This window comes from Lithobates pipiens, unplaced genomic scaffold (genome assembly GCF_037356315.1).
Source record: "Lithobates pipiens isolate NorthernLeopardFrog02 unplaced genomic scaffold, aLitPip1_a1.2 Scaffold_18, whole genome shotgun sequence".
NCBI classification, from domain to species: Eukaryota; Metazoa; Chordata; class Amphibia; order Anura; family Ranidae; genus Lithobates; species Lithobates pipiens.
Genome location: NW_027507758.1, coordinates 621,167,451 through 621,195,253, shown reverse-complemented (window position 1 = coordinate 621,195,253; position 27,803 = coordinate 621,167,451). Strand labels below are relative to the sequence as shown.

At 46.1% G+C, this 27,803-nt stretch overlaps 2 protein-coding genes across 2 annotated transcripts in view; both read right to left on the bottom strand.

Moving 5' to 3' along the window:
• Positions 1-27,803, bottom strand: part of LOC143989434 (uncharacterized) — a 164,907-nt gene that overhangs the window by 34,966 nt on the left and 102,138 nt on the right. The window lies entirely within an intron of this gene.
• Positions 8,412-27,803, bottom strand: part of LOC143986855 (uncharacterized) — a 121,533-nt gene continuing 102,141 nt past the window's right edge. Inside the window, 5 exon segments of the mRNA XM_077485263.1 lie at positions 8,412-9,877; positions 11,363-11,507; positions 11,610-11,837; positions 12,034-12,168; positions 12,296-12,388. Coding sequence (XP_077341389.1) covers positions 8,715-9,877; positions 11,363-11,507; positions 11,610-11,837; positions 12,034-12,168; positions 12,296-12,388 — 1,764 coding nt within the window. The 3' untranslated portion in view covers positions 8,412-8,714.

Here is a 27,803-nt window from a genome sequence, read left to right as displayed (position 1 = left end):
CAGACTTGGTTGAATGGCTCGCTCAGCCTTACTCTTCTGCACCCTCCTCATCCTCTCGATCTGCACCCTCTTCTTCACTCTTTGCTATGTGCACCCCCAAAGACACTAACACCAACAACACCACCACCACCACCACCACATACCTTCCGCTTGAGTCACAGGAATTATTTTCCGATCCATATCAAGAGGACATTTCTGATGCGCAGCCACTCTTGGTATTGGATCAGGAAGAGGAGGTAGCAACAACCGCTACTCAGCAGTCTGACGACAGTACCTAGATCAGCCCAAGGAGGAGGTTGGTCCCCGGTGTTGCTGCCTACTCCGAGATCTCTACTTATAGCGGTGTGGAAGGTGACGTTGATGATGACGTGTCTAGTGATGTCACGTGGGTGCCCACAAGAGAGGAAGAGGAGGGGAGTTCAGAGCGAGATATGGACCAGCAGATAGGGAGGAGAAGCAGGAATAACTTACATTGCACAGGAGGGACAAAGCAGACTGCAAATGTATCAGGAGCGAGTCATCGACCATGTACGGTCACATCTCGCGCTCCCAGGACACCGGCACATGGCTCCGCAGTGTGGGCTTTTTTTAACGTGTCCGCTGCTGACAATAGCGTTGCCATCTGCAATCTTTGCAGTCAACGCATTAGTCGCGGTAAGCCCAACACTCACCTAGGGACGACCGCCTTAAGAAGGCACATGGGCAGCCATCACCGAGCCGAGTGGGAGCAACGAAACACACAAAGCCACACTGCAGGCTCTCACCGTCCAGCCTCGTCTTCTACTTCTCCTTCTCCTCTCTCCTCACAATTGTCCTCCACTCCACCTTCCATCACGCCAAGCTCACGTTTTTCTGCAAAAAGGCAGGCTTCCGTGGGCCTAATGTTTGAGCATAAAAAAATGATGAAGCCGGATAACCCTCTTGCCCAACGGTTGATGGCTGGCTTGTCAGAACTCATAGCCCGCCAACTACTGCCATATAAACTGGTGGACTCCGAGGCCTTTCGCAAATTTGTGGCCATTGGAACACCACAATGGAAGGTCCCAGCAAAGAAGTATTTCTCAGAGAAGGGCATCTCAGAGCTATATGGCCATGTTCAGCGGCAAGTGAATGTATCTCTGGCACACAGTGTCGGTGCCAAGATACATCTGACCACAGACACGTGGTCTAGCAAACACGGGCAGGGAAGGTATATCACTTTTACTGCCCACTGGGTGAACCTTCTGACAGCCGTCAAGCATGTAACCCGTGGCACCCGTGTAGATTTGGTTTTACCACCACGGATTGCATGCAGGGCTGACTCTTCTTCTCCTCCTCCTCCTACTCCATCCTCCTCCCTCTCCTCCTCAGCTGACTCCTCCTTTTCCGCTGCTAGCGTCTCTTCCGCTGTGCCACCCAAGCTCCCCAGAACCTATTCGACATGCCAGGTGAGATGTTGCCATGCCGTGCTGCGTCTGTTGTGCCTGGAAGCCAAGAGCCACACTGGCCCGGCACTCCTTTCAGCTTTGCGTTCACAGGCAGATCAATGGCTAACACCGCTCAATTTGACAGTTGGTAAAGTGGTTTGTGACAATGGTGCCAATCTGCTTAGCGCATTGAAACAGGGCAAAATCACGCACGTGCCATGCATGGCACACGTCTTAAACTTGGTCGTGCAACGATTCGTTGTCAAATACCCTGGGGTCCAGGACATCTTGCGGCAGGCAAGGAAAATCTCGGCCCATTTCAGAAGATCTTACACGGCCATGGCTCGCCTTGCTGACATTCAGCGGTGACACAATCTGCCGGTCAGACGTCTTATTTGCGATTGCCCGACGCGATGGAACTCAACCTTCTATATGCTTGATAGGCTGCTCCAGCAGAAACGTGCAGTTAACGTCTACCTGTATGAACTCTGCGGCAGAACCAGTTCTGGGGAGCTGGTTTTTTTTTCACCGCGCCAGTGGCTGCTCATGCGCGACGCATGCAGACTTCTGCGCCCATTTGAGGAGATCACCAAACTTGTCAGTCGCAGCCATTGGCGCCATCAGTGACATGGTACCTTATGCCTTCTTTATGGAGCGTGCATTGCGTCGTGTCATTGATCAAGCTGTGGAGGAGCAGGAGCGGGAAGATGAGGAAGTCGCAATGCTGGATGAATTCCCAGGGGGGGGCTACTCTATCTGAGACAAGTGAACAACAGGATTCTGAAGAGGAGTCAGAGGAGGATGGTGTCGGGGCGGATGAGGAGGAGCAAGAAGAGCATGCTTTAAACCTTTCTGGGATCCCTGTTGTGCGTGGATGGGGAGAGGAGAATGAAGAGGACGACATTATCCTGGATGATGAGCAGGAGCCAGGCCACCACACCGCTTCCACTTTAGTGCAAATGGGGGCCTTCATGCTCCAGTGTTTTAATAGGGACCCCCGTATAAAAAGCATAAGGGTCAAGGACCAGTACTGGGTGGCAACGTACTTAGACCCCCGGTACAAACACAAAATGGCGGAAATGTTACCGCCGTCACAGAGGGCTGTCAGAATGCAGCACTTCCAGGCCTTGCTTCGAGAAATGCTGCATTCTGTTTTTGCGTGCGCTGGCAGAGGAGCAATTCCCACTCCCAGAGAAGGAGTTGCGGGTACCAATCCAACAGCGCCTGCAAGAAGAGGCCGGTTTGAAGATGTGTTGGTGACTTCGAAAATGAGGTCATTCTTTCAGCCGACCCATCGACAGGTGTCATCCGGATCCAGCATCAGGGAACGCCTAGACCGTCAGGTGTCCGACTACATCGGGTTAACGGCCGATGTGGACGCTCTGAGGAGTGATGAACCCCTGGACTACTGGGTGGGCAGGCTTGACCTCTGGCCAGAGTTTGCCCAATTTGCAATCGAACTGTTGGCTTGCCCCTCATCCAGTGTCCTGTCCGAAAGGACGTTCAGCGCAGAAGGGGGATCGTGACCGATAAGCGTACTCACCTAGCTCACGACAGTGTTAACTACCTCACATTTCTAAAAATGAATGAGGCATGGATCTCGGAGGAATTCAACACATGTGACCAGTAGACCATGTATATGTCTATAAACAATTTTTTTAATCGAGCACAGAGACCTTCTTTCTTCATTTGGCTCACTTCCTTGTCCAAAAAAAGCACACCGTACTATATGCCCGTACCCTCCTCTTTGAAGAGGTTGAGCGGTGTCATATTTCTACTGGGGCTGCTTATTATGAGGGGCTCCCACCATCCCTGTGCTGTGCTGACATCCTCCTGGGGCTGTACCTCTGCTGTGCATATTATGAGGGGCTCCCACCATCCCTGTGCTGTGTTGACTTCCTCCTGGGGCTGTACCTCTGCTGTGCATATTTTGAGGTGCTCCCACCATCCCTGTGCTATGCTCATTATGAGGGGCTCCCACCATCCCTGTGCTGTGCTGACTTACTCCTGGGGCTGCTTATTATGAGGGGCTCCCACCATCCCTGTGCTATGCTGACATCCTCCTGGGGCTGCTTATTATGAGGGGCTCCCACCATACCTGTGCTATGCTGACATCCTCCTGGGGCTGCTTATTATGAGGGGCTCCCACCATCCCTGTGCTATGCTGACATCCTCCTGGGGCTGCTTATTATGAGGGGCTCCCACCATCCCTGTGCTATGCTGACATCCTCCTGGGGCTGCTAATTATGAGGGGCTCCCACCATCCCTGTGCTATGCTCATTATGAGGGGCTCCCACCATCCCTGTGCTATGCTGACTTCCTCATGGGGCTGCTTACGGTGCAGGTGTCAGTGCTGTATATCACGGTGCTGATGTCAGTGCTCTCTGTCACGGTGCAGCTGTCAGTGCTGTATATCACGGTGCTGGTGTGAGTGCTTTATGTCACGCTGCTGATGTCAGTGCTCTATCACGGTGCTGCTGTCAGTGCTGTATATCACGGTGCTGGTGTGAGTGCTTTATGTCACGCTGCTGATGTCAGTGTTCTCCATCACGGTGCTGCTGTCAGTTCTGTATATCACGGTGCTGGTGTGAGTGCTTTATGTCACGCTGCTGATGTCAGTGCTCTCTATCACGGTGCTGTTGTCAGATGACTCTATCACGGTGCAGGTGTCATTGCTGTATGTCACGCTGCTAGTGATCATCTCCTGCGCCCTCTTTTTTGCCTACCCTGGTCCCTGACCTTCCCTCTCCTCCATTGCCTTCATGCGCTCCACAGTCCTGAATTTTCACAACAATTTCCCATCTAAAAAAAGAATGCTTGTAGTTGTCGATCCCAGATTCACCTCATACATGTGTTATGTCATTGGCCATGTGGTGGGACTATGTTTGCACAGCTATTAATTATTTTGTGGCTGCAAATTTGACCTGTAGGTTTGCAAAGTTCGCCTCCCATTGAAGTCAATGGGGCCCACCGCGAATGTTACGGTTCGCGAACTATCGGCCGCGTTTGCGAAATGTCCCGTTGGAAGTTCGTCCATCACTACACAGGAGTGCACTTAGATCTGCACTCCTGTGACCCATATTCAGCCAATGATAGGCTAAGGCTTACTGTCTGCTGACACTCAGCTGGTCCAGATTTTGGAAGGATCCCTACTTTAATATTGGGATCCATTCAGATTCCCTGTGTGGAAGCTGGCTGAGCCTCTGCTACCAGAGCAGCCTGATAATGACAGCTTACTACAATAGCAGCCTGGTAATGACAGCTTGCTACAATGGCAGCCTGATAATGACATTGCTAGAAGGTATATTCATTGAACTGCTTGTGACAGGAGTCACTTTGGGCGGGGGGCTGGTGGAACCCAGAATCCCTTGGTGAGGTTGGGAAACCCTAGATTCAGCTCCCCATGCACCTACTATGTCTAAGCCACCCTGTGCCTATTAGGGGCACAGGGTGACCAAGAAAATAATGGACATTAAGAATGTGGCTTGGATTACTTAAAATGGAACAGCAGTATTCATCAACAATATCCCTCAAGAAATCTATGATACATTAATTCCAATGTATCAGAATGATAGAACATTGTAGGAGTTTTGTAGACTGTTGCCATGCCGTCTGCAATCCCTGATTAATAAAAGCATTGCTTGAATGTGGATTCCATGGTCTGCAATGTAGGAGACAGACCGTCTGCTAATTCTGGGAGCTCCTGCTATTGTGTAAAGGTGTCCTGTGTTTATATTTATGATAATGTGTGTTGTGTCTTCTGAGCTAAAAGATGACAAGTCTGCCCTGAAAGGTCAGGCCTCTGAGTCACCTAGGCTGGTTAAATGATTAGTTAATTAGCTCATGTTAATTTACGGTTGTATTGTTAGGGTAATATGATTAGGAGGGGGGAATGTTCTTCTCAAATGTATAGAAGCTTGTATTTCTTGTCTAATAAAGTTCCATGCTCCTGCAAGCTAGTGTCGGCTAGTGTTGTACATTTGGCTGCAATAGTTGATATCTGAAGGTCCAGACTGGAGGATATATATTTTTCTACATATTTTTGGTAATAAAAATCACAGTAAGCATATATTTATTGGTTTGCGCAAAAGTTATAGTGTCTACAAACAATGGGAAAGATTTATGGCATTTTTATTATTATTTTTTTTACTAGTAATGGCGGTCATCTGCAATATTTACCGGGACTGTATCATTCAGATCGGACACTTTTGACACATTTTTGGGACCATTGACTTTTATTCAGCGATCAGTGTTATAAAAATGCACCGATTACTGTGTAAATGTCACTGGCAGGGAAGGGGTTAACATTAGGGGGAGATCAAGGGGTTAACTGTGTTCCCTAGTGTGTGTTCTAACTGGAGGGGGAAGGAACTGACTAGAAGAGAAGACAGATCGTTGTTCCTAGCTAGTAGGAACACACAATCTGTCTCTCCTCTCCTCATAGAACAGGGATTTGTGTGCTTACACACACACGTCCCTGTTCTGGTTCTCGTGCCCGCGGCCACGCTCATCGGTTTCCCTGCAGTGCGTCGGGTGCGCACACACCTGCTATCCCTACTTAAAGGGCTGACGTACAGCTACGAAGGCTTGCGGGAACGTGCCGACCAGTATAATGACGGCGGCTGGTCGGCAAGCGGTTAACATGTAAAATACCATATTTATCCACTAGATGGTGCCAATTTGTAAAATACTTAATTACGATATTAAATCATTGGTTGGTTTTAAGGCTAAGTTCACCTTTTTAGAGGCAGAATTAAATTTTTCATAATAAATAGAAGCCTTTTTCTGCCCAAGCCATCCCAATGTGCTTATCTCTCACATACCTTGACCATGGCAGCTTTGGATTTTCACCTTTCTGTTTGAAATGTTAAAAAATGCTTTCTGCTTCCATCATTTCCTGTAGATCATCTCCCATCATGCATTGCCTTAGTGCATCACAGAATAGACATGTATGGTCATTTATGGTCACTCTGAACTACACCTCCCTCGTCCAAAGGAAATTGAACAGAGATTGTACAGTATATGGGGAGCTTTATAGACTTCTACGAACACACTTTTCACTGTTTTCAATACTACAGCTCTATCCATATAGGTTATGTGATCGCTCAGCTCCTGCACACTCTGTCAAATGAACCATCTGCCGAGCTATTTCCTTGAAACTATTTTCCTGTCCAAAATACAAAATTTCAGGACTAACTCCCAGACGCATTATTCTGATGACATACCTGCCATTGAAGTGCCCCCATAGCCTGCCACCAATGTGTCTTCCCCTCATCTCTGTCCCAAGTCCAGTGACAGCAAGCATTTTTCTATTTACAACTGCTGGCTTCTGTCCCCCTCACTGACATTCAGCGTTTACACATCAAGGCTTATGGTGCCCAAAAATGGCAGGCACCTCTCCGGACAGACCACCAACAGCTAAAGGACCCTCTTTCTCCTTGTCTGCTTTTCTCCTGTGCTGACAGGATCATCCGACTTCAAGGAGCCCAGCAGAAGAAGCAAGCGCAGCTGAGCACTCACTACTTGTAATGGCAGCGCCTCGCAGCCTACAGAACAAGACAGCCAGCAGGAGACAGGTACACAGTCCACCACCGTCTCCTCACATGCCACCTGACTACTGCCCCCCCGCCCATCCCACTGTCCCCCCTATCGACCCTGCTGCCCTCCAGTCCACCCCACTTACCCCATCCATGCTTCTGCCCCACCGGTCCATCCCACTACCCCCCAGCCCACTCTGCTGCCCCCACTGTCCACCACGCTACCCCAAGTCCACGTCGCTTCCCACCTGTCCATCCCGCTATTTCCAGTCAACTCTACTGCCCCCCATCTAGCCCTCTGCCCCATGTCAGTCCCTCTGCACCCCCAGTCTATCCTACTGCCGCTTTTTCCTTTGGTATTCTGGACAGAGTGTTGGTAGAGCGTTGAACCCAAAACAGGCAGGATCTGGCTTTAGATGTAAAATTTCAAGCAGCTCTCTATCAGCTGGGGGTATCCTTGGGATTCCCCAGGGTAGTCTGAGGTCCAATGCACATTAGGCATTTAGCTATGGGTAGAGGGCACAGATGTGCCAACCAACCCCACTACAGACTGCCTGTTAAACTATGAGAGGCTTCTGGGGCTGGGTGGTGCACTGCGCAGTACTTAAATGTGCTCAGAATTTCCAGAACACAGACTTCAAACGGGGGCACAGAAAGGGTAGAGAGAGTAAGGGCACCACTATTATAATTAGCAAGTCTGGTATATATTGATTTCACATGACAGGTCATTAGCCAACACGTTTCAGGGAGTCAATACTCTTCCTTCCTCAGGTAGTCACTTTAGTCCACCCAAAAGTGTCCAAGGTCTTTTACAATGTATACTACAAAAAATAAAAAGGCGGTGGGCCAGTAAAGTTAGGGTTTGGCTTGAAAAAAAATGTGGCAACCCTAGACTGGAGGCCGAGGTATAGTCTGTCCTAGAAGACAGAGAAAGCTTTTTCTTTTCTGCAACAGAGGTACATTAATAGTATATTGGTACATAGGGAACCTGACATTTGGGGGGGGGGGGGGGGAGTGAACTAAGCCTTTAATACTAACGCACCTATGAGTACAGTAGACTTTGCAGAACATAAGTTAAACCAAGATTATGATCTCAGTTATTAGTATAAAGGCATGCCTAAAAAAGGAAAATAAGGGGTCTTCATAAAATTCTATTCATAAAAATGTATTTGACAAATTTGACAAGCAATTGCCCAGCCATTACAAATTTTGGTTGTAATCTATAGCCACTCCATCTTTTTCCTAGAATATGGTATTTTTCTTGACATACCTCTATCAAAAAAAGTAATACTGCATTATGGCCATGAGATGGCACCAGTGACCATAGGAAATCAGTGTATAAAGTAAAATACGACCAACATTCATCATGTTTGGGCAATTGCTGGTCCTGTTCTTTCAACATTTTTTTTTTTTTTAAATAGACCTCTACGTGTTTGGAAATCTTACACCAGAAAATGTACTCCGCTAATGAAATGTAATGACTCCATTTTTATTTTTCTACTGCTATCAATGGCCAACACGGTACAACACTTCATCCATGTCTTTGGTGATCTCTGATCTCCTTATCAACTGTTTCTTACATGATGAAGATCAGCCATGGAGTATATCTGAGGTGTATATCAGGGTGTGCTTCTTCCCCACATGAGAGCTGTGATGTCCAGCAACATTCATATAGAAGACATTTCCCACACTCAAGGCACTAATACACCTCGAGTGTTGTGTGGGATCCCCGATGTACAGGACAACAGGACTTCAGTGAGCAACAATTCCCTCACTCAGGACAGGAAGGGGGCTTCTCCGCTGTGTGCAATCTCTGATGTGTATAAAGATTCGACCTCTGTGAAAAGCGTTTCCCACACTCAGTACAGGAATACGGCTTCTCCCCTGTGTGAGACCTCTGATGTCTGACAAGATCTGATGTTTGTACAAAACATTTCCCACACTCAGGACAGTCAAATGATTTTTCCCCCGTATGAGATCTCTGATGTCTCACAAGTTTCGATTTTTTCAAAAAACTTTTCCCACATTCAGAACAGGAATATAGCTTCTCCCCCCTGTGCAATTTCTGATGTTTGTAAAGACTGGACTTCAAAGAAAAATATTTCCCACACTCAGGACAGGAATACATCTTCTCTCCTGTGTGGAATCTCTGATGTCTGTAAAGATCAGACTTCCTTGAAAAACATTTCTCGCACTCAGAACAGGGATAAGGTTTCTCACCCGTGTGAGATCTCTGATGTCTGTAAAGATCGGAATTCCTTGAAAAAAATTTCCCACACTCAGAACAGGGATAAGGCTTCTCACCCGAGTGAGATCTCCGATGTCTGTTAAGATGGGACTTCTGTGAAAAACATTTCCCACACTCAGAACAGAAATATGGTTTTTCCCCTGTGTGAGACCTCTGATGTGTGACAAGTTCTGATTTTTTTGCAAAGCATTTCCCGCACTCAGGACAAGAATATGGCTTTTCACCTGTGTGAACTCTCTGATGCTTAAAAAGAGAGGACTTCTCTGAAAAACATTTTTCACACTCACGACAAGAATACGGCTTCTCCCCTGTGTGAGATCTCTGATGTGTGGAAAGATGGTACTTCTGTGAAAAACATTTCCCGCACTCAGGACAGGAATATGGCTTCTCACCTGTGTGAGTTCTTGTATGTACAATAAGCCCAGATTTAAAATAGAAACACTTCCCGCACTCAGTACAGGAAAACTTCTTATCTGTTGGAAGGACGGCACCGTCCCTCACAGTCTGAGGTTCCTCAGGATAAGAGGAATACGATGGTCCATCTACACTGTGTGGTGCCGGATGGACATTTGAGGTAGTCGGGTTTTCTCCTGGACTATACTGTGTGACGTCCTCATCTTCTACTTTACAGTCTGGAGACAAAGTGAGACAATCCTCTGAGGTTTTCCTCATCTCCCGTCCATCTACTAAAATAGAGATAAAAAGATTATTACTAGACATGAGCTGATTGGTTCCCCTAAACCAGGACTCCGCCCACATCAGGGAGCTTTGTCTCTGAGGATCTTACAATTCCCCCCTCAAGGTAACTAGTAAATGGGTCCTCTGATCTCCTACCAGATCATTTCTTTATTCATGGACCTTAGTCAGAGAGTGAGGAAACAACGAGAACTGTCTTTTATAGGAGTGACAGTGATGAGGGGATTATAGGACGAGTGTCCCCTCCCCCTCTATCACTCATTGCCATCTTCCCAACACAAGAAGTCCTGCACTTCCCTATTTAGTCCATGATTTAGTCATGAATAACAGCGGGGCTGAGCCCCACCAGAGGTCAGAGAGTGAGGATGGGGGGAGAACAACCAAGATGAAGACTGGACTGATCCTGAAGACCCCCATCATTGGGTTATGGACTCCTCCCCCTCATTATCACTTTCTGTTTAAGGTTCCAAAAGTTTAATAATGTTATCACATTATTATCAACATGTAAAAGTCTGTGCTCCAATCAAATCATCAGATATAAAAATGTACAGCTGGTAGAAAATGGGTGAAACAAAAGAGAATACATATTATGTTTATATATAGCAGTGGGTAGAGAGCAGAAATCAGGACTATGTAATGTACAACATATTATATAATATACAACAGATAGGACTATAGATAGGACTGTACAACATAGAATATGTAATATGCCATTTAGATTATGTAGTACCTACATAATCCTGGTTATGTAAAACCATAAAGCTTGGTTCACACCTATGCATTTTTTTAGTGCGTTTTCAGTTTTGCAGAAGCACACTACAGTCCATTTAACATGGTTTCCTATGGGTCACATTCACATCTTTATATTTTAATGGAAAGTGCTAGGGACCTCTTTTCTGGTTTTTAGTTCCATAGACTTCAATGAATCAAAAACGTGTATTGCAAAATGCACCTGGAATATGCAAACTGCAACCTGCATAGGTGTAAACCAGGCCTCAACTGAGACAAGTTGCAGAGGTCCCACACCGCTGCCTCCCATCTCCTGAGACTGCACTCAGTGACTTGGGTCTGAGACTATACAGACATATCCCTCCACCCGGCACAGACAGCAAACAACAGAGGAAGTAACCCTGGGAGAATTGTTTTGCCAGAGATCTTGCTAGACCCAGGCTTGGGGCATAAAGCCCAAGACACATGCCCCAGGTACCTAGGTTAAGTAATGCCTATTGCAAACATCTACATTGTGCTGCTATCCAAAGCCCAGAATCTCCATAAATCCAGTCTAGATACATACATTTTGTCTGCAGCACAGAGAAGGAAGATTATCCGAGAGAAATACAGGAATACAGGACGGGGAACACAGCTCAGGAAAGTGTCCAGGGGATTACAGGCTGATATCACCCAGTCCTTGCCCTACTCTGGACCAATCAGTGAGCAGTATGGGTGGAGGAATGTATTTAGTGTTAATGACCCACCTGTGCTGATCTCTGTAGGAGTGTCCTCCTCTATAAATGTCCCCGTTATTCCATCCTCCTCCATAGACTGCTGATCATCCCTCATGTACCTCTCTTCTTCTTCTTCTGCTTTAATTACAACTTTTATATCTATGAGATCTTCACCCTAAACCAAGTTATGAGAGAAAATTATATCTGTAAAAGATATTTTTACATGAAAAAAATATTCACACATCATCTCCAAGAGTCTATGTTCCCTTTCACTAACCCTGTAATGGTAAGGGATGATGTGATCTTCCTGTGTGGAATCCCGGGAATACAGAGGACGGGGACATCTCTCTGGTGGGTTTCTGTAGATGGATGACTCCATCATGGTGTCCTGGTACAGATCGTTGTGTCCTTTTACAAGCCCTGACTCCTCCATCACCCCATCCTCATCATCTTCCTCTTTTATCTCTTCTTTAACTTCAACTTTAGAATCTCTCAGGTCTCCACTCTGAATATATAATAAAAATGACATCAATTATAACAATACAGATCCTAACGATACTATCAGTGATTGTTCCTCATCTACCTGATGATGACATCCTGACACCTTATAGGAACCTGACACACACAATGATACAGTCACCATCCAGACACATCCCTTGTCTGTTACTGGATAATGTCCCAGAATTCCCAGCACCGCTCACCTCTCCTGTCAGCAGCTCCATCATCTTCTTGGTGACTTCTACAATCTTCTCCATGTTGTGTCTCTCAGGTTTTAGGGAGTCACATGGAGGCACTGTGATGGTCATATGATCACCTGACTTCACAGGAAGGAATCTCTGTATTGAGGAACCAATAGAAATATCATGTTAGTATTCCAGAATCCTCCTCACCTCTCCGGTCAGGTCTGTGTTTTATTAATAGAGATAAGAGTGATGTCATGTGACCTCCCAGAATCCTCCTCACCTCTCCGGTCAGCAGGTAGATGATCTCCAGGGTGAGGTTTAGTATCTTCTCAGTCATGTGACTCCAGTCCTCCTCCATCTTCATTGATGTGATCTATATGGTTTTCTCTGTTGATGGATAGCAGAGAATTATGTTGTATATGGACTGTATTATCCACTTAAGGGCTGGGCCTATTTTTCAAACTCTGCATTTACAAGTTAAAATCATTTTTTTTCCTAGAAAATTACTTACCTAGAACCCCCAAACATAATATATATGTATATATATATGTATATATATATATATATATATATATATATATATAAAAATTCTAACACCCTAGAGAATAAAATGGCAGGTTGTTGCAATACTTTCTGTCACACCATATTTGCGCACTGGTCTTACAAGCGCACTTTTTGGGGAAAATATACACTTTTTGGAACAGTAAAGTTAGCCCAATTTTTTTTTATATTGTGAAAGATAATGTTATGCAGAGAAAATTGATACCCAACATGTCACGCTTTAAAATTGCGTCTGTTCGTGGAATGGTGAAAAACTTTTACCCTTAAAAATCTACTTCTTAGGTGACGTTTAAACATTTCTACAGGTTACCAGTTTTGAGTTACAGAGGAGGTCTAGGGCTGGAATTATTGCTCCTGCTCTACCGATCGCAGTAATACCTCACATGTGTGGTTTGAACACCGTTTTCATATGCAGGCGCTACTCACGTATGCATTCACTTCTGCACATGAGCTCGGCGGGACAGGGCGCTGTAAATTTTTTTTTTTTTTACACTGTCCTTTTAAAAAAAAAAAATGTGTCACTTTTATTCCTATTACAAGGAATATAAACATCCCTTGTAATAGAAAAAAGCATGACAGGACCTCTTAAATATGAGATCTGGTGTCAAAAAGACCTCATATCTCATATTTACACTGAAATGCAAAAAAAAAAAAATGGAATTTGTAAAAAACGTTGCTTCCTCCAGTCAATGCTATGGACCCGAGCGGGGGCCATCTTCCCCTCACTCGGCAGCCAGCAAAACAGGGGAGAGGACGCGTTTGTCTCCACTGCTACCGGCAGCTCTGGTAAGCGACGGAGACCACCGGACCGCAGTCGGGAGGGGGGCCCCCTCTCCCGCCCCCCATAAAAGTGATCTTGTGGCGAAACCGCCGCAGAGACCACTTTTATCTGAAAGAGGACTACAAGCTAAGGAAGAGGATACTAGGTTTGTGGCAGCTATCTGCTGCCGTAACAGTGGTATTCCTCTTCAAACAACCGTCGTTTAACAATGGCAAGCGGCCTGTAAGTGGTTAATTGTACAATATTAGTGTCATGGTCAGGTTAGGAGACCAGAAGCTATAGCAGTAGAGAGGCTTGATAAGTACAGAAGCAGGTCACCCTGGTGGATGACGGGGGCTGACCCGAGGTGCACTACCCGGTATTCACCAGAGCTCCTGATGGTGGAGATGGGTTTTGTTGCATGTCAGTACCAGTTGTGAGCAACCCAGGGTCCAGTAGGAGATAGGGACAAGCAGCAGTGTAGTCAGTAAACAAGCCAAAGGTCAGTAACAAATGGTTGCAGATTGAGATCAAGCAGAAGTGTAGTCGAGGAACAAGCCAAAGGTCAGTAACAAATGGTAGCGTAGGTGCAGACGGCAGCAGGAGTAAAAATGATTTTGGCTGGAGAGAGCACAATAATCTGGCAAACAGGAATTGCAAAGGCGTGGCCTAAATAGGACGTTTATGGGAGAAACAAAAAAGGTTCAAGAGAAACAAGCTTAAAGGCAAGATTGTTCAAGGAATTGTCCAGAGAGCTTCCCAGCATCTGTCAGGATAGATAAAAGAAAGAGGGCGCACTGGCCTAGTGCATTATTCCGCAAATTTTATTAAAACTGAATAAAAGTAAATAAATACTACTCACAAACATGGGTAGTAAAAGCGCTAATCTGACAACACAGCTTGGATGTAATCTCCCAAACTCTCTTCGGCTCTAATGAAGGAGGACATGCCTTCGAAACACATTAGCCAGCAGTAATCTGAGAGTTCGAGGATTTACAACCAAGTTGTGTTGTCAGATGAGCGCTTTTACTACCTGTGTTCGTGAGTAGTGTTTATTTTATTCTATTTTAATACAATTTGTGGGATAATGCACTAGGCCAGTGCGCCCGCTTTCTTTTATCTATCGCTACAGAGTTCTGAGGACAATCCTGGTCCTAGAGGTCAGCAAGGCTTCAAATGGAGTTATCCACTTCTGCAATAGAGCTATTGTTCCATTTGGGTTTCTTAGGGGATCATTGTTGTAGCTGTCTGGCATCCCCAGGTGGCTCAGCAAGTAGAGACACCTCCAGATACAGTAGAGGTTGCATGTTCTAACCCGGGTCCTGACAATTAGGATGGAGATATAGGTGGGCTGGGCTGCCTCACTGTGTATTGGAACACATAGGTTGGACTACTTTTAGTTTATTTATTTTTTTTAAATATCTGCATCGCCATTCATTCTGAAAATCGCTGTATCTGTAAATTCGGCAACAAGGAACTTTCTTTAGGCTTTTTTTCTCTTTTGAAAGAATGTTCTTTTATTATGGGCCTTGTAAACAAAAACACATTGGGGGCCACTAGATGGAACCGAGGAGTACAGGAAATACATTTCCTTTTTTTCCCCCCCCAAGAGATGTGATGTAACAATTCTGGAGAACACTAGAGGGAATTATACAATAAAAGTAACCAATGGGTGTGCAGCATACACGACATTGAAAAGTTTTTAGATCACTCATTGTACACAGCCCTCCGTCACCTTGCTGTGTGGTAAACAGTGTGCACTAAAAGCACCACACATTACCCCATGAATATATTATAAATAATAGCTAGGCTGCTCATTCAACTCCATCAAACTACTACAAAAGACAGAGAGACCTCATATGAGAGGCAGAGTTGCTGCACGGGGAGGAAATAGTAGGGGGAGAGCCATTGTTGCACAGGGAGATAATAGAGGGAGAGCAGTTGCTGTACAGGGAGATAATAGAGGGAGAGCAGTTGCTGTACAGGGAGATGTAGATAGTAGGGAGAGAGCATTTGCTGCAAGGAGAGATAGTAGGATGAGAGCATTTGCTGCAAGGAGAGATAGTAGGATGAGAGCATTTGCTGCACGGGGAGATAGTAGGATTAGAGCAGTTACTACACGGGGAGATAGTAGGATGACAGCAGTCACTGCACGGGGAGATAGTAGGATGAGAGCAGTTGTTGCACAGGGAGATAATAGAGGGAGAGCAGTTGCTGTACAGGGAGATGTAGATAGTAGGGAGAGAGCATTTGCTGCAAGGGGAGATAGTAGGATTGGAGCAGTTACTGCACGGGGAGATAGTAGGATGAGAGCAGTCACTGCACGGGGAGATAGTAGGATGAGAGCAGTCACTGCATGGGGAGATAGTAGGATGAGAGCAGTTGTTGCACATGGAGATAATAGAGGGAGAGCAGTTGCTGTACAGGGAGATGGAGATAGTAGGGGGAGAGCATTTGCTGCATGGGGAGATAGTAGGATTGGAGCAGTTACTGCACGGGGAGATAGTAGGATGAGAGCAGTCACTGCACGGGGAGATAGTAGGATGAGAGCAGTCACTGCACGGGGAGATAGTAGGATGAGAGCAGTCACTGCACGGGGAGATAGTAGGATGAGAGCAGTCACTGCACGGGGAGATAATAGGATGAGAGCAGTCACTGCATGGGGAGATAGTAGGATGAGAGCAGTTGTTGCACATGGAGATAATAGAGGGAGAGCAGTTGCTGTACAGGGAGATGGAGATAGTAGGGGGAGAGCATTTGCTGCATGGGGAGATAGTAGGATGAGAGCAGTTACTGCACTGGGAGATAGTAGGGGGAGAGCAGTTGTTGCACAGGGAGATAGTAGGGGGAGAGCAGTTACTGCACAGGGAGATAGTAGGGACCGAGCAGTTGCTGCACAAGGAGGTAGTATGGGGTGAGCTGTTGATGCAGGGGTGATAGTAGGTTGAGGGCAGTTGATGCAGGGGGGATAGTAAGTGGCAAGCAGTTGCTGCACGGGGAGATACTGTAGTGGGGGGCGAACAGTTGCTGCATTAGGAGATACTAGGGGGAGAGCAGTTGCTGCACGAGAAGAGAGTAGGGAGAGCAGTTGCTGCACGAGAAGAGAGTAGGGAGAGCAGTTTCTGCACGAGAAGAGAGTAGGGAGAGCAGTTGCTGCACGAGAAGAGAGTAGGGAGAGCAGTTGCTGCACGAGAAGACAGTAGGGAGAGCAGTTGCTGCACGAGAAGACAGTAGGGAGAGCAGTTGCTGCACGAGAAGACAGTAGGGAGAGCAGTTGCTGCACGAGAAGACAGTAGGGAGAGCAGTTGCTGCACGAGAAGACAGTAGGGAGAGCAGTTGCTGCAGGTATCGCTGCATGTGTCAGAGCAAAAGCAACAATTCTACCCCAAGACCACCTCTGTAACTCTAAACAGGTAACACTAACCAGTAAAAAAGATTGAAAGCATCACCTATGGAGATTTTTAAGTACCAAAGTTTGGTGCCATTCCACGAGCGTGCACAATTTTAAAGCGTGCTACTCAGTGTGTGTGTGTGTGTGTGTGTGTGTGTGTGTGTGTGTGTGTGGGGGGGGGGGGGGGGTCACTGGTGCTCTGTAAGGGGGAGAGGGGGGCATTGGTGCTTAGTGGGGGAACAGGGGGCAATGGTGCTAAGGTGACATCTCCGAAATGAAGAGAATGTTCCGGCCCCGTAAGTGGGGGAAATGTTCTGCCCCTGGGTCTAATCTAGGTCTCCACACTATATATGTGTGTATCATCATCTGCTGGAGATAAAAGACATCACAGTGACTATGGAGGAAGAGGACGGACATGACGGGGGGTTACTGGGTGTAAATAGAAAATAAGATCTTATTACCTCCTCTACTGCCACTTCCAGCAATGTCTTCTCTCTACTTCCTCCCGACTCACCTCTCACACGGAACTTCCTATTTATAACTGACGTCACTTCCTGTCTTTCGTAGAGACTTCCTGTATGTCTCTATATAAGTGAGGTCACCACCTTGTGGAGCTCAGAGGAACTGCATCCCAGAGAAATATCTCGTAGTTTGAACACCGGCTTTGTGCTGTGTGTGTGTATGTACTGTATATCTTTATAGATGGGTCATCTCCACTCCCATCAAGGGGGATAGAAATACATATGTAGTAGCCATAACCCTATGCTTGACGGCCTTGACTTATTGGGCTTACCGGTTACCTCCGCTTGGCTTGTTCTTCCACAGCTAGGGGTTCCCAGGGTTGATACCCAACAACTTGGAAGCTGACACCAATAAAGTCCCTTTTGAAAGGTTTTATTTTGCAAGGGTAACATCCAATAACACAGTCTCATATAGGAACAGAGGGCAAGGGTGAAGAACTCGGCCAACTTGAACTGCAGACATAACAAAGTCTCTTATACCACCCAGAGAGTAGCCACTCGCAGCTGGGCACTTCAAGGCTGAACAGATCTCTAGCCAGAGATCATGGCAATCAGCACGTTGATTCAGAACTTGTAAAATCCTCTGAACATGTATAAGTTATAATGTTCCAGGTTCCTCGGTACCTGCAACGTTCTCTGTCTCCTTGATAGTACTGGAAAAAGCGTGGATTAATCAATGTCCTTCCCAACTCAGTAACCAGGCACTTCTCAGGATGCCACTTGCCGGCCCTCCTCCTAAGAGTCCTCCCCCGGTCACTTCCACGAGCTGCGGTGCCCCTCCAAGCCAAGAGCACACCCGCACTCCTTGAATCCTCCCTCAGTTACTGCGCCTCGGTCCAGCCAGCTCCGAGACTCGGGAACAGACGGATCCCTACCCCAGACCAGACAGGTTTATTGGGGGTAACCAGCATTAGCATGTTGCGGGGTATCGAACACCCCGTGAACGGGACCCCTCGCGGGGCTACCCCGGTCCTGGAAACAAGACCAGACCACATGGGCCTCACGAACTCCTCTACTCAACACGTGACCTCAACATCTTAAGTGCCCCTTCTCAGACTCCTCAGCAAGGTCCGGCACACCCACTGATTGATTCTGAGAAGGCTGATACCCAAAAAGTCCAACCAGGCCTGGTTCTGGCTTGTCATGTGCACCTCACTGCACACATGACCTGGCAGAACTTCTAACACAGCCCAGCCAAACTGATGTCAAAGTTCAACCTACGTAATTAACCCTCAGAACCCCTACTGTTCTGAGGCAAAAACTAAATTTACACATGAATGACACTTTGTCCAAAATGTCATCCGCTACACATACCTCCCAACATTTTGAGATTTATGAGCGACACCTACCTGCAAACGTATGTAGACATAGGACACGCCCCCCCTGACACACCCCCTTAAAGGAGAATTAACCCAAAAAAGGTTAATTAAATCCACAAGGACTTTTTTTTGCCACTCCTATTCCTGTATGTTGGCTTTTAACATTTACAAATGCAGCAATTTAAAATTTCAGATGAAAGGTTTAGCGCTGGGAAACACTTTATGAAAGATAACAAGTGCATTTTATGTATAACTATATGGATCAGACCAAAATGAGGGACAAATGAGGGGGGACAGAGGGACATTGCTCCAAATCAGGAACAGTTGGGAGCTATAGAAATATATTACTAACTAGACCAGCCTTTCTCTGCCAGGTTTCCTCCAAAGGTTTCTTGAGCAATTTCTGTCTTTCAGTAACAACAATTTCATGATGATGTAAGACCGTTCTTCTATTTCTGACTACTGATATAAGGGAATCCTTCCCCCATAGGACCAGTAAATGGACCTATGTTTGGACAGAATTTGGCTTGATTGGGGGGTCAGCGAATGGCTGAACTAGATGGGTATTTAATCAAGTCAAACCTTGAGCTGCAGTATTACTTCCACTGCTATATGTGGCAGCTTCCTGCTCAGGCTGGACAATAGGGAGTCAGTGGCTGCTGACACCCTAACACCAGGTGAAAGTGTATGGGGTAGTACCCCTACTCGCTCACAGAAAAAACGTATAGAAATAAAGACACCCAAAATGTTTGACATGTCCAGTATATATATATATATATATATATATATATATATATATATATATATATATATAAAAATCCCCCAAAAAAAGTCTCTCACTGTAAATCCATTATCAATTACAATGGCTGCCCACTGACTCGAAAACAAAAAACAAAAAAAACACCCAAACCACACCATCGATCCAGATTCTACAAAAGCCAAGCGAAAGCTCCCCAAGCTGTTATCAGCTATATAAAGGAAGGTGTAGGGGTGGTGACATCATGTCCTAAGTATGGCCATATTCAGGCAATGATGCAATGCTGCATTTCCAACCCATTTGCCATACCTCCCAACATTTTGCGATGGGAATGAGGGACGCCAACTAACAAATGTATGTAGGCATAGGACACGCCCCCTGCCACACCCCCTTAAAGGAGAATTAACCCCCAAAAAATGTTAATTAAATCCACAAGGACTTTTTTTTACCACTACTATTCCTTTATATTGGCTCTTAAAATGTAAAAATGTAGCAATTTAGAAATTGGATGAAAGATTTAGCACTGGAAAACACTTTTCGAAAGATAAAAAGTGCATTTTATAAACAACTATATAGCTCAGACCAAAATGAGGGACAAATGAGGTGGAATGACGGACATTGCTCCAAATCAGGGACAGTTGGGAGCTATGCATTTGCTTATGTGTCTAGCAATTCCCAGCCATATAAAGTATGGTCTGAGGGGCATCAGTGGTTTTTAAGGACTCAGCGAGTGAAAAGCAGCCACTGATTATTTAGTAACCATTGACAGCCATAATCTGTTATGCTCATCCACGCCGAGCACCTTAAATGTGCAACCCAACTAGCGACTATATGATTTGCATGGTTCTAATACTCTACTCCAGGGGTCCCCAACCCCCAGGCTGCGGACCAGTACCAGTGCGTAGTCTGTTGATGGCCAGGCCACAGAACAGGAGATGTGCGGCGACCGCGGTCCTCATGAGGCTATCACAAAGCGTGGTCGCTGCTCTCCTCCTGCTGTGTGGCCATGCCTGCTTGTCCTCTCCTGCCTCCTCTGCCCACCTAGCCGAGGATGTCATCCAATCAGCAGGGCAGTGGGTGGGAGGAGCTTCAGATCATAATGGAGAGCTCCTCCTGCCCCCTGCCCTACTGAATAGGATGACAGCATCAGGCGGGCGGGGGAGCCGGGAGATCATACATGGAATGATTACAGCCTCTGCAATGCCAAAGGAGTCCTGTGCAGGGGAGGCAGAGATTAGAATGGGGAAGTGTCATGTTAAGAGAGGGAAGGATCAGCCTGCAAGGGCATTGTTGGAGGCTGTGATTGCTAGGGGCACTGTAATATAAAAGGCGAGTGCAGTCCCCTTTATATAACCATGCCCTCTTTACAGTGCAGTCCCCTTTACATCAGTGTCCCCCCTTACAGAGCAGTCCCCTTTACATTACAGTGCCCCTTTTACATCACAGCCTCTCTTTACAGAGCAGTCCCTTGCACATTAATGTAAAGGGGGCACTACAATATAAAGGGGGGCTGTGATGTGAAGGGGAACTAAGGGCACTGATATAAAGGGAGCTGTGCTATAAAGGGGGGCTAAGGACAGGTTATGTGAATAGCCCCCCCCCTCCCCACGTCCCTGGAAATGACATGACACCAGTCCCTGGTGCCAAACAAGGTTGGGGACCGTTGCTCTACTCTATACACAAGGTTGCCAAGACCTGAATCAACTTCTGGTGACACGGAAGGGTGCAATTTCAGGGGCCACTGGCAGGTGCGACTACCAGCAGATTTCAGTAATTAGGTTTCACCTGATGCTGGCTACTGGGAAGGTTTATAATCCCTCCCTTAACTTTTATTAGTGTCTCAGTGTTCTGCCTATATGCCACTTCCCTTCTTGATCCTGTATCCTGCTACCCCATCTCTGCTCCTCTTATTTTCAGTTCTGGTCTTGCCCTGTTTATGCGAGGTTCCCTGCACTTGTATAAAGTGTATTATAGTTAAAACGGAGTTCCACCCAAAAGTGAAACTTCTGCTCATTTGTCTCCTTTCCCCCTCCGGTGCCACAATTGGCAACCTTTCGGGAGGAGACAGGTATCCTGTTCCCACTTCCGGGAGTCCGGGCCACGGCGTGTGACATCACCGTGGGGCTCTCTCCTCCTCTCCCTGTCCCCGGACCAGTAGGGGAGAGGAGCGGGGCCTCCATCATGCACAGTAGGGTTTCCGGCGCAAAGCCATAAGGCTACACTGCTGGGTACCCTTACCCTCAATGGCAGCGGCAACACCCGACAGCTGATGGAAACAGCTGTGGTGCCAACATCGCTAGACTCCAGGACAGTATAGTATTGTTAAAAGCCAACAGCTTCAGTATGTGTAGTTGCTGGTTTTTAATTTTTTATTGGGCGGAACACCGCTTTAAATTGTTAGGTTGGTTATTTGCTTCACTGTTACATTTATAGTTCACTTTCACTTCCCGTTTGGCCAGAGGTGAGCTCTATGTTTCCAGCGGGGCACAGCGTGGGATAAAATAGCATACTGTGCCTGAAAGGGAGGAAAGACTGTGGTCAGTGCGAGGAGATCAATACACCTGCCATAGCAGAGGACCTGACATTTACCTGGCTAAACCAACCCAAATGTAGAGGCGTCAGCATGCAAGAGAAACCTGAGGACAGCCCCCAGCCCAGATGTAGAGGTGTCTGTCTGCACGAAAAAAAAAACCAGAGGACAGCCCCCAGCCTATATGTAGAGGCATCTGTATGCATGAGAAACCTGAGGACAGCCCCCAGCTCACATGTAGAGGTGTCTGTCTGTATGAGAAACCTGAGGACAGCCTATATGTGGAAGCATCTGTCTGCACGAGAAACCTGAGGAAGACTCCACCCCATATGTAGAGGCATCTGTATGCACGAGAAATCTGAGGACAGCCCCCAGCCCATATGTAACGGCGTCTATATGCACGAAAAACCTGAGGACAGCCCCCAGCCTATATGTAGAGGTGTCTATGCAAGAGAAACCTCGGGACAGCCCCCAACCCATATGTAGTGGCGTCTGTATGCAATGAGAAACCTGAGGACAGCTCCCAACCCATATGTAGAGGAGTCTGTATGCAAGAGAAACCTGAGGACAGTCCCCAGCCCTTACGTAGAGGTGTCTGTATGCATGAGAATCCTGTGGACAGCCCCCAGCCCATATGTAGAGGCATCTGTATGCATGAAAAACCTTGGCTTGTAGTTCCGGGGCTGCCATAACAGGGTTTTTTTTAATGCATTCTTTATTTTGATATCCACATAATATGACATGCAAGTTTGCAAGCAGTTTTCTTTTTTAATTCCAGAAGTAATAGTATAGAAAATATATAGAACTGTCCAATTAGGCTTGTATGACTTGACATCCCATGGCAGCCCAAGAGGGAGTCAATGTACATGTTATAGGCGTACATACTGTACATAGAACTCATGCGAGTGGAAAAAACTTTCAGTACAGGGGGGGTTTTTCCACTCGCACAATTCTGTCACTGTCCACTCCTGTACCAACCATTGTTCAGCCTGATCCTGTGCCGGTTCCTGCCATCATCCCAGCTGCCTTAGCCCAGTCTGCCTCCATACCAGCTGCTTCTGTCCAGCCTGTTTCAGCGCCAGCTCCTTTATTCCAGACGGTTTCACTGCTGAGTACTCCAATCCCGCTTGTTCAATTAACTGCTGCTCCAGTCCAACCAGTTCCATGATTACTGCTCCAGTTCATCCTGCTTCCATGCCTGCTGCCCCAGTTGAGCCTGCTGCTCCTGTCCAGACTACGCTAATTGTTTGTGTCAAGTGCTGCCTGTCTCTGTACCAGCTGCCTCAGTTTGGCCTGGCATTGCATCAACTATGGGTCAGTTTGGTACATACTCGGCCTCAGCTCTGACTACAGCCCTTTCATATTTTGGACTCTCAGTACCCTGGCCTTACGCTACGGCAAAAATATTTCCTCAGGACTTTCTAAGAATTCCAATTCCATCTATCCTTAGGGCAGACTGAATTCACTCAGCCAAGTGGGGCTCTTGACCACTGCTTAAAGCCACTGTGCACCAAATTCGTGTTCCAGCTCGACTCTGCTGACACCTCTCTTGCTGTCCAGTCCGACTCTACCGATCTTCTACCTGCTATCCAGTTTGATACCACTGGAGCTTCATCTGCTGCCCAGTCAGATGCCAATGATCCTTTACCTACTGAGCAGCCTGATCTTGCTTATAGGCTACCTACTGACCAGCCTGATGTTCTTGACAACATGCCTACAGTTCAGTCTGACCCTGCTCACATGCCACCAGCTATCCAGCCTGATGTCACTGATCCTCTGCCTATTGTGCACTTTGACTCCATTGATCCTCTACCTGCTTTTTTTTTTTTTTTAATACAAACGTTTTTATTGGATAGAACATAAGATCAATAGACCGTTACAGAATTTTGTTGGGATGCAACCCATAGAGAAACATAGGTCATGTATCAATTGACATCATCTCATAAAATGCATAAATCAGTGTACAATAGATGAAGCACAAAGGGTAGCTGTATTACAGACCAGCAAATAGTACTACTTCAGCATTCAGAGCATCCAAACAGATTGTAAAAATATAAACCGTAAAACCCAAACGTATAAAACCGAGAAGTATAAGGTCTTAGTTTTGTGCTTACAGTGGCAAAAACCCACATTGTTAAGTTGTTCAATCGAGAATAAAAGAAAAAGCAGGTAGGGGGTTTAATAAAGATCAATGATATAGCTGTTTTGGTTACCATAGTGTCCCTCGCCTAGCTCATCTTTTCACCTGAGTAGGCCATCAACCATTCCCCTATTGAGGGGGAGGTTCCAGACCATGGGGCCCCAGGTTGGGAGGCCAATTGGCCCATTTGTTGGTGAATACCTGCATCGTATCCATGATATGATGGATGCGTTCCATGAGACGAATGGTATCCATCCTCTGAAGAACCTGGGGCCAGGGGACTGACTTTGAGAACCAATTTAGGACTATAGCCCACTGAATAGCGCAAAAGAGAGTGTTGATCAATTTTTGAGAGGAAGAGGGAATCTCCGGGATTGGGGCAAACAATAGGCACCTTGAAGCCATTAAATCAATGCTAGAGCCATTGATCAAGGCTACCCTGGATGAAGCCTGATCCCAAATGTGTTGGAGATGTGGGCAGCTCCTCTACCTGCTTTTCAGCCCGACTCCATTTATCCTGTTTGCTGCCTGGCCTGTGTTCACTGACCCTGTGCCTGCTGTCAAGCCTGCCTCTGCTGACCCTGTGCCTGATGCCACGTCTGCCTCTGCTGACCCTGTGCCTGATGCCACGTCTGCCTCTGCTGACCCTGTGCCTGATGCCCAGTCTGCCTCTGCTGACCCTGTGCCTGATGCCCAGTCTGCCTCTGCTGACCCTGTGTGTGCCTGATGCCCAGTCTGCCTCTGCTGACCCTGTGCCTGCTTCCCACACTGCCTTTTCCGATTCTGTGCCTGCTGCCCAGCCTGTCTCTGATTCCTGTGCATGCTACCCAACCTGCCCGTTAATCCTGTGTCTGATGCCAAGCCTGCCTGTGATGATCCAGTGCCTCCTGGTCAGCCTGCTTCTGATAATCATATGTCTGCTGCCCAGTCTGCCTCAGCTGAAAGTGTCTGCTGCCCAGGCTGGCTCTGCTGATCCAGTGTCCTGCTGCCCAGCCAGGCTCTGATACTAAGGTAAAGCTCTTGCCAGCTGTTGGGTTTGATACCTCAGTGTCTCTACATTTGTCGCGTGTCTGGCATGCATCTGCTCTTGGATTCCTAAAGCTGCCCTGCCTGAGCACCTTTTGCTTCTATTGTGCCAAGGCCTGGTGGTCTGGACACCCACTCTGAATTCAATAGCTGCACCTGCTATAACAACTCCAGTAGTAGAAGTCTGGGGAATGGCAGAGTTCTATTTGAACATTTTCCTGAACAGGTATAATCTCTACAACTCCAGGTATGTTAGGGACCTGGGTTGGGTAGCCAACACCTTGGAAAGACATGGGTGGCAGCTAAAGGAATAGTAGCTTCTAGCAACAAGACTTATAAAGAAGATGTGGAATGTCCATATGCAATGGGACAGCCTGGTGTCAGAAAACCTGTTTGGCTCCCAGTCAGTGTGCCTGATCACCGCCACACCAGTAATATGGTGACGCTGTACTGCTCTGGTGACAATATGTGAAAAAAAAATGTGGAAAAAATGTATTTTACATAGTAAGTGAGGTTGAAAAAAGACACAAGTCCATCATGTCCAACCTATGTGTGTGATTATATGTCAGTATTACATTGTATATCCCTGTATGTTGCGGTTGTTCAGGTGCTTATCTAATAGTTTTTGTAAACTATCGATGTTTCCCGCTGAAACCACCACCTGTGGAAGGGAATTCTACATCCTTGCCGCTCTTACACTAAAGAACCATTTAACACAGTTTAAGGTTAAATCTCTTTTGTTCTAATTTTAACGAGTGGCCCTGTGTCTTGTTAAACTTCCTTAAGCAAATTTTTTTTATCCCTATTGTGGGGTCACCAGTACAGTATTTGTATATTGAAATCATATCCCCTCTCAAGCATCTCTTCTCCAGAGAGAATAAGTTCAGTGCTCACAACCTTTCCTCATAACTAACATCCTCCAGACCCTTTATCAGCTTTGTTGCCCTTCTTTGTACTCGCTCCATTTCCAGTACATCCTTCCTGAGGACTGGTGCCCAGAACTGGACAGTATACTCCAGGTGCGGCCGGACCAGAGTCTTGTAGAGCGGGAGAATTATTGTTTATTTCTGGAGTTGATCCCCTTTTTAATGCCAATATTCTGTTTGCTGTGTTAGCATCAGCTTGGCATTGCATGCCATTGCTGAGCCCATCATCTACTAGGACCCCCAAGTCCTTTTCCATCCTAGATTTCCCCAGGAGGTATTTAATGTCTTGATTTTATAGAATAGAAAAACATGTACAACTTCAAAAAAACTCACCACACCTCTTACTAAATACCTTGGGGTATTTACTTTTCAAAAACTTTTTAAAAAGTTTTTTTTTCTTTTGGAGGGGGGGATATTTGTTCTGTTCTGGCATTAAGGTCCTTAAAGGATAAGTTCACGTTTTGTTTTTTTTCTCTAAACTCCGGCTCCCCCATGTACCAATATAGCATTAACCACTTACAGACCCGAAAAATTTTCCTGCTTAATGACCAGGACATTTTTGTGAGACGCTGTACCCAAACAAAATAGACGTCCTTTTTTTTTTCTCACAAATAGAGTTTTCTTTTTTTTATTTGATCACCTCTGCGGTTTTTATTTTTTGTGCGATAAACAAAAAAAAGTGAGTGTTTTGAAAAAAACAATATTTTTTACTTTTTGCTATAATAAATATTCCCAAAATGTAAAAAACAAAAACAAAATTTCTTCATAAGTTTAGGCCAATATATATTCTTCTACATATTTTTGGTAAAAAAAAAAAAAAATCAAAAAAAAAAAAATCAAAAAAAAAAAAATCACAATAACGGTTTATTGATTGGTTTGCACAAAAGGTATAGCGTCTACGAACTATGGGAAAGATTTATGGCATTTTTTTTTTTACTCGTAATGGTGGTGATCTGCGATTTTTAACGGAACTGCGACATTGCGGACAGATCGGACACTTTTGACACATTTTTTGGACCATTGACATTTATACAGAGATCAGTGCTATAAAAACGCACTGATTACTGTGTAAATGTCACTGGTAGGGAAGGGGGTTAACACTAGGGGGTTAAATGTGTTCCCTAGTTAGTGTTTCTTACTGTGGGGGGATGTGACTGACTGGGGCAAGAGACGTATCGGGTCGCCCATCGTGCAGCAGGGGCGCGCGCCTCCGGCAGCTCTTAAAGGGGAAGACATACCCATAAGTTGTTTTGCGGGAACGTGCCACTTTGCCAACGTATATCAGTGCGACCTTGTCGGCAAGTGGTTAATGTTCTTATTTTGCAAAAATATCAAAGCTTTCCATTAAATCTACAGATATTTACTTCACTTGTCCTCATCCATGTTTCCAAATGTATCCATTAGTAATATCTTACTTCCTGGTCAGACTAGAGGTCATGACACAGGAAGGAGTTGACCAGCACGTATTTTAAATGAAATGCAATCAAACGCAGAGATGTGAACGGGGCTTGACTCTCTCCATAAACTTGTACTTCCATTAAGATGGCCATACACTATGCAGTCTGATTGTATATTGTGTATTTGGTGAGAAGGGTGATCACTGATTAATTGCATTTCATTTACAAAACGTGCAGCTGGGAATGGGTGGGTAGCTAGGAGGGTGGTGGTGCAGGGTGTATGCTAATGAGGTCAGCTGGTCAACTCTTTCATGACCTAAAGCAGTGATGGCGAACCTTGGCACCCCTGATGTTTTGGAACTAAATTTCCCATGATGCTCAAGCACTCTGCAGTGCAGTTGAGCATCATGGGAAATGTAGTTCCAAAACATCTGGAGTGCCAAGGTTCGCCATCACTGAC